Source organism: Callospermophilus lateralis, chromosome 3 (assembly GCF_048772815.1).
Source record: "Callospermophilus lateralis isolate mCalLat2 chromosome 3, mCalLat2.hap1, whole genome shotgun sequence".
In the NCBI taxonomy this organism is placed as follows: Eukaryota; Metazoa; Chordata; class Mammalia; order Rodentia; family Sciuridae; genus Callospermophilus; species Callospermophilus lateralis.
In genome coordinates, this window is record NC_135307.1 from 79,139,814 (window position 1) to 79,147,922 (window position 8,109).

The window sequence follows — 8,109 nt, forward strand, 5'->3', positions numbered from 1 at the left end:
CCTGAGTAGAAATGAAAATAAGAGGGAATTATAGCTATTTGGAAAAAAAGGAAGAGGTGCTTTCTACTCATCTTCATATCTTTATTCACTCCCTTTTCTAAGTACACCATACTTCCTAGTCACTGTTCCTAATTTTTTTCTTTTCTGTGTTTACACATTCTCAATACCTCACTCTTCTTTGTTTGCTGACTCTGAAGCCCATTTTATTTTTCAAAATATTATGAAGATGGCAACAAAGCCTGAAGTTTTATCTGAAAGTTTAATCTTCCTACAAATATTGGTGCTAACTATGGCTCTTTTTTTCTCTCTTTGTATGTAAAGAACTTCTGGATACTTTCTGGTTTGGTTAAATGGATCATAAAAATGGATCTGTTGTGACTGAGTTTATTTTACTTGGATTTTCTGGACAATGGGAACTTCAGATTTTCTTCTTTGTGACATTTTCCTTGATCTACTGCGCTACTGTGGTGGGAAACATTCTTATCATGGTCACAGTGACAGTTAGTTCTGCCCTTCATTCTCCCATGTACTTCCTCCTTGGAAACCTTTCCTTGTTGGACATGTGTCTCTCTACTGTCACAACACCCAAGATGATCACAGACTTGCTTGCTGAACACAAGACTATCTCTCTGTGGGGTTGCATGACCCAGATGTTCTTTATGCACCTCTTTGGGGGTGCTGAGATGACGCTTTTGATAATCATGGCTTTTGACAGATATGTAGCCATATGTAAACCCCTGCACTATAGGACAATAATGAGCCACAAGTTGCTGAATCGGTTTGTGATACTTTCATGGATAATTGGTTTTGTACACACTATGAGCCAGATGGTATTGACAGTGAACTTGCCTTTCTGTGGCCACAATGTTGTGGACAACATATTTTGTGATCTTCCCCTTGTGATCAAGCTTGCTTGTGTTGAAACTTATACCCTAGAATTATTTGTCATTGCTGACAGTGGGCTGCTCTCTTTTATCTGTTTCATCCTCTTGCTTGTCTCCTACACTGTCATCCTGGTCACCGTGCAGCAAAGGGCATCTGGGGGGCTCTCCAAGGCTCTGTCCACATTGTCTGCCCACATCATTGTGGTCACTCTGTTCTTTGGACCCTGTATTTTTATATATGGCTGGCCTTTCAGTGGTTTTGCAAGTAATAAAACCCTTGCTGTATTTTACACTGTTATTACACCCTTAATGAATCCTATTATTTACACTCTGAGAAACCAGAAAATGCAAGGGGCCATGAGAAAATTATGGTTCCAGTCCTGTTAGTTCCACACAGAACTTCTAGATTTGAGCACTATGTAATTAACACAAATTTTAAATTCTATAGTAAGATAGATTGAAGGGATTGTGTATCATACTTTCTTTTACTTTTTATGTTAGAAGCATAACCAGTGAGGAAAAAAATACCAAATTACTTTAAACTGGCAGTTAAAGGTGTTATAATAGCTCTAATAAAAACAATGAGCCCTACAGAAAAACAGACATATGAAATCATTGAACATTTTCCCCTTAGACTTTCAATATCGGTTTACTGGTGAAAGAATAATTATATAAAAAATAAATATTCTTAGTAATCGTTTTAATAAGTATGGAAAATTAATGGTATTAATAGATTTATACATCATTTACTTAAATACTATGAATAAATTATGATTTATATAAGTTAATAAAGGGGAAATATAATTCTAATTTCTCCAATCTTTGAGGCAAATGTCAGTAAATTCAAAAGTAAAGTGAGTATAAGGAAAATTTCATGTAAAGGACAATTTCAACAGAAACACAAAAAGCAAATCCTCACCTTAAATGCTGTGAATATAAGTATGCATAGCTAACTTTGAAACCTCAGTAAATAAAAATAAAAACAAAAGCATGCTCCTTTATTTTGAGTAATATACAATGTAATTTTAACCTTTTTAAAGGATTTGTATCAAAATAGTACATAGCAAATTTAAAACAAAAGGAAGTGAGACATAAAGCAAATTTAGAATACAGGCTATTGTAAACCATATTGAAGTCTATTGATCCTTAGTAAACAGCAAGAGCATAATTTTAGAGTCATGGGTTATAGAACATCCTCTATGTCTTTAACACAAGGTGAAATATGCATCTAATGATTGGTGGAATTATACTGCATTTAATAAAACATGTGTAAGATCATTAGTCTGTAGTGCAGCACACTCAAGATTCTAAATCCTTTGATTACAAAATGAACTTGTGGATGTGAGGGCGATCTGGCTGCGACATCTGTCACCCCATTGATCGCCAGGGTTGATTCGGCTGATCTGGCTGTTAGGCGGGTGTCCCCTTCCTCCCTCACCGCTCCATGTGCGTCCCTCCGAAGCTGCGCACTCGGTTGAAGAGGACGACCTTCCCCGATAGAGGAGGACCGTTCTTCGGTCAAGGGTATACGAGTAGCTGCGCTCCCCTGCTAGAACCTCCATACAAGCTCTCAAGGTCCACAAAATGAACTTGTTAGAAATATTTAAAATACATTTTTTAATTAATTAAAATGATAAGATGCTGGGTATAGTGGTGCACACTTTTAATCCCAGTGACTTTGGAGGCAGGAGGATTGCAAGTTCAAAGTCAGCCTCAGCAATTTAGTGAGGCCTTGAGAAATTCAGTGAGACCCTGTCTCTAAATAAAACATGTAAAAGGGCTGGGGATATGGCTCAGTGGTTAAGTGCCCCTGGGTTCAAATCCCAGTACCAAAAAAAACAAAAAAATTAAAATATAAAGAAATAAAATGATAAGATGGAATTACATCTGAGACCCAGAAGGGAAATTGAATTACATCCTAGGAGGATAAGCTAGATCTGAGTCATTTCCTACTCAGATAGCCCAGAGTGCCTTTGCCTAGAGCTCCCACTATTAGTACCTTGAGTTTGGGAGAGCACTGTTGATAGGACTTTGAACCTATACAGGGTGAGGAACTGATGGAAGGCCGCCTTGAAAGCTTAAACAGGAAAAAGGAGGGAAAAAAAGAAAAGGAAAGCCAGCCCAGCAGAAGCAGATGGCAAGAAAAAGAATGTCTGCTCCAACCTTCACTCTTGGAAGTGACTAAAACAATTGTTTCCCTAAGAAAAGTTTGGCTAATCATTTCATTCTTTTTATGATTCAACACATCAAGGTAAGTAATTTTTAAATGTGCCAAACAGTAATATAAACCAGAAAATAATAAATAAAATATTACCTTCAAAATGGTTGAGAGTTACTTTACAAAATAAACCTGAAAGCATTTATCACTAACAGATCTTACCAAGTCTGCATCCACTTTTTGTTTTGCAGCAAAATAAAATCTCATAAAATAGAATTACATAAGCAAATGTGATGAAATATATGCAAGACTAATTACTGAAGTATGTAAAATATTTATAAAATAAATGAAATAAGGCCTAAATGAAAGAATATATGTACACAAATTGAAAGACTCAGAATCAAACTTTTTTTCCTTCTCAAATCCTTTTATAAAAAATCTTCAAGCCAGATGCAGTGGCACATGCCTCTAATCCCAGTAACCTGGAAGGCTGAAGCAGGAAGATAACAAGTTCAAGTTCAGTATCAGCAAATTAGTGGGGCCATAAGCAACTTAATAAAACCCTGTCTCAAAACAAAACAAAACAAAGCAAAAACAGACATACAAACAAACAAACAAACAAAAAACCAGGCTGGGGACATGACTCAGTTGTTAAATGTCCCTAGGTTGAATCCCTGCTACCAAACAAACTACACGTGAACATCCAATAAACTTTCATAAAATTTAACAGGTGAATAGTAATTTTTTTTGGGAAATTTAAATACTTACAATAGCCAACGTGGTCTTGACAAACTAAAAGAAAACTAGAGAACATATTTTAATTGTTCTTAAGAACTTCTAAACACACGCAATAATTAAGATAGCATGACATTGATATAAAAATGGCAATGCATCAGTCGAACATAACAGAGGGTCCAGAAGTAGATCCCAGCCATGTTTTCTTTCTGCTCTTCTTCACAGGACTCTGACTGTTATCATATGCTGAAAACCATCCCTGTCTCCTCTGGCTCCCTCCCATTTCTCCTTCACAGGCATTTCCATTAATAAATTCTTACATGTCTACTCACATCTTGGTGTCTGCGTTTCAAAGATTATGAACTATCACAGGCCATTATAAATTAAGTTCTTGTTAAACATCATTATATCTGTCTTTTGGTGTATATGTGCATGATGAACACATAGGAAAAAGAGAAAAATAAAGCATACATATATATAGATATCAACATAAATGTAGATGTAGAATTTGGGTTGTGTCATACTTGCTGTCTGTAGAGGCAAATATAGTGGCTAACATCAGTAGTATCCACTATGTGAATCATTCTTTCTTGGATGCTCAGTAGCGTTTCTGCTTTTATGTATAGAATGATTTATTGTGGATATTCAATTAAGATACAAACATTTTTATATGTCAATGCCATGACCACATATTCATCCACATGCCTCTGCACCAGACCTTTATGTCTCCAATCTTCCAGTTCATTTCTTTACAGGAACCTGACCATGGAGACAGTCGTTGATTGCTGAATATCTATCTACTTTTGTACCCTGGAGCATTTCTTCCTCACAAAGTTCATGATTTGATGCAATGCTTCAGGTCTACCCATTTAAAAGAATTGACATCTATACTGACTTTTCAAAGCTGTGTTGGGTTATGATCATCATGCAGATAACATTCAACCTTTCTCTTCTCTCACATACCAATTCAAACTCTGTATAAATCAAGCTTGGGATGTTTCATCTTTCTTCAGCTATTACACAGGACCCTATTTGGCCACCTGAGGCTCATGCTACCTGTTCATTTGCACATGCAACTTTTAGCCCTCTGTTCTTCTTGATTTGGCTTCATATGCACCATTTTCAATGTATGATGGACTGTGGTTGTCCTACTTTATAACATCATTGGGTAAGCAGGGTGCAACCCCAATGGAAATTATAAAACATGAGCGAGTGGTGCCATATGGGTAAGCATTCCAACTCTTCTAAGGCTGGGTAAAAAAGGATCTGTTGTTTTAGAAGTATAATTCTATGCTACAAATGGCATGGCTTTATTTCTGAATTTTATTTATTCACTAGGACTCTCCATGAGATCCATAATTCCATCTTTTTCCACCTTTGACTCCTCCAGAATTTTAGGATCTGATAGTTTGTTTGGCCTAAATAACAGAGCTGGGTGCAACAGTATGGACAAATGTTTTACTAAAATTGTCAGTATTCTATATTATTTTATATATGGATCAAACTCCAGGCCTGGAATTTTATCTGTGTTGGGGATTTATTTCTACAAAACCTTGAGGTCTGTTAGATATGCTGCTTCATTCTCTCTGATAAGAAGTACAAGGAAAAGAATTTTTTTTTTAATTTTAGAAAAGATACGCTACATATTTTTGACTGAAATGGCAAGTCAAAGACTTCATATAATTTATTTCTCACCATGTGGAGTTCAACTTTTTCTCATTCTGCCTAATGAATATTGTTGATACAATTGATCCTTCTCATGTTCAATGGACTGTTCAGGTATGTCAAAACTCTTTGGACTATACTTTTATGAAGAACAGGATAATTAGCATTGTGCTAAGGCAAAACTATCAATATTATTATCTCAAATACATGAAAACTGTCTGCTGTCTTAATTACAAGTGAAATGAAAATGAATACACATATTCACAGTCTTTGCCTAGTTGTTAAATTCTATGTTTCAAGGAAGTTACCTCAATTAAATAGTTTATAAAATTTTCTGGTTTATAAAGTTCTACTTTTCATTTCCTTTAATCAAACACTTTCAAAATTCAATCTTAGGAGGTCAAAACTTTCAGAATTCTAAAATGAGGAGGTACATAAATAAACTTTGCTATAGAAAAATCACAAGCAAAATGTTCTATTCATTTTTTTCAGATATTTGAAAATTAATCAAATCCTTGCAAAATAAGAAGAGAAATCATTTGAGAAAAACTGGGGACAGAGCTCAATGTGTATGGACACCTCATAGAATTACTTCTGAGTGCAGGAGAAGTAAGATCCATGTTGTATTTCCCTGAAATTCCAAGCAGCATTATTGTTATTACCTGACCTGATCTTGAGCTTGCTGGTGTGTGAATAAGGAATAATCCATAGGGTATTACTCAAAATCAGGGGCAATTATTTAATATTTCAGCTGATGAATGCTAAACAGTCCAGGAAAACAAGAGGATAGTCAAAACTTAAAAAGGAATACTCGGGGAAAAGGTGATCCATAGGTCTTAATATTCTCTTGTTTATGGTTTGCTTAGGCCCTGAAGAGGCAATAATTGAAGGATAAGTGTCTAAATGTGCACATAGTCTTTTAGTAATTGTGTGAAATCTATGGGTTGAAGCCATTTCTGGAAATGCCTGACTAATTGATAGCTGATTATTAAGGTAAATGAACAGAGACATCCACAACTTCATACTAGAGTGTGCACAGACTATACAGAATTAGTCCAGGAAAGAAACATACTAATGTAAAACAACAGGAAAAAGAGAAAAAAAAAACTAACAAAAACAACCTATACAGGGAGAGGTGAAGAGAAATTACCATCCAAGTTAGCGCATATACTTTAAATATATAATTTTGATTAAGAAATTTAAGAAAAGCAAGGAAGCAGAAAAATAAGAAATCAAAATTCAAACAATAGAAACTGTTTCTGGATTATTGGGATACATTTCTAGTCTCTCTGTCCTATACTCAGAAGGCCCAGTTTGCTGTGTTGTGCAGGTGCTGGAAAACCTAAAGGAAGAATACATGACAGACAGGCTGAAAATCAGACAATAAACTTCTTCAAGTTTATATCTGGATTAGAAGAACCGGGGAGAACAATATCAACAAGTTTTTCACTTTTCAAAAGATCAAATAGTGTGACACTTGGCTCTAATATATTTGTATTAAATAGGATTCAATGGCTTCTCTCAAAGTGGTACCAATTCTGGGAAAAGCAGAGGCCACACATTAAGTTAAAGTATCCATACCTGGATATTTGCCTAAACCAGTACTCATAAGATAAAGAAATTTATGAAGTAGCCCCTTGCTTAAAAGAATAAGTGATATGCATTCCATTAGATGAGTAGACATAAGAACAAAATGAAAAATCAAGAGAAAAAAATCATCCCAAACAGCTCATAACACATCAACAACTGAATCAATCAACAAAAGAGTAGAAGAAATGTCAGAGAAAGAATTTAGGAAGTTGATACTTAAAAATACTTAATGAATTAAAGAAGATGTAAGGAGTGAAATTAGACAGAATATACAGAAAGTGAAAGATAATTTCAATAAAGATATTAAGATTCTGAAAAAGAAAACAGAGAAAATCCTGGAAATGAAAGATTCAATAAACCAAACTTAAAATTCAATGAAAAGTCTCACCAATAGATTATGCCACTTTAAAGACAGATTTATTTTTAGGCCTTGAAGACAAATTATATAATCTTGAAAATAAAGTTGACCAAAAAGAAAAGATGTTTATGACCAGAATATTCAAGAAATCTGGGATAATATCAAGAGAACAAATCAATAATTGGGGTAGACGTAGGCTCTAAAATACAAATTAAAGAAATACAAAATCTTTTCAAACAAAGAATATTAGAAAATTTTCCAAATCTTAGGACTGAAATGAAAATTCAAATACAAGAAATATAAACTGCAAATAGAAAGAATCCAAATATATCTTCTCCAATATGTAGAATAAAAATAGAGGCAGACCTCTGCGCTGTGCAGACATCCATGCTGTGGGCTCTCCATCTACAATGTGGCTGCCTACCATCACTGAGTGACCTGCCTTGGCTGTGTTGTCTCCCACCATGGCTGCCTCAATTTTGGGATACTGCAGCTGCCTCCGTAGGCATCACAACATGGAAGATCTTGGAGATCTTGGAACCCTCGACAGGGCCTGGAGGAAGCCACCGGCCACAGCACTGACTGTCACAGCTCTGCATCTCCAAATGCAGCTGCCCACCATCACTGTGCTGACCTCTGTCACTGACCCATTTTCAAACATGGTCAACTCCATCTTGGGGCAACTTTGACATCGTCTTGGGAAACCTCTGCCAATGCCA

General features: G+C 35.5%; 1 protein-coding gene across 1 annotated transcript; it reads left to right on the top strand.

Moving 5' to 3' along the window:
- The first annotated feature begins 350 nt into the window (after positions 1-350).
- Or4l1 (olfactory receptor family 4 subfamily L member 1) lies at positions 351-1,271 on the top strand. The gene has a single exon (XM_076848414.2). It carries the CDS (start codon positions 351-353, stop codon positions 1,269-1,271), a length of 921 nt encoding a protein of 306 aa, XP_076704529.1.
- Positions 1,272-8,109: the final 6,838 nt, after the last annotated feature.

Coding starts and splice junctions, on each gene's coding strand:
- Or4l1 (XM_076848414.2), top strand. CDS start 351: ATGGATCATAAAAATGGATCTGTTGTGACTGAGTTTATTTTACTTGGA.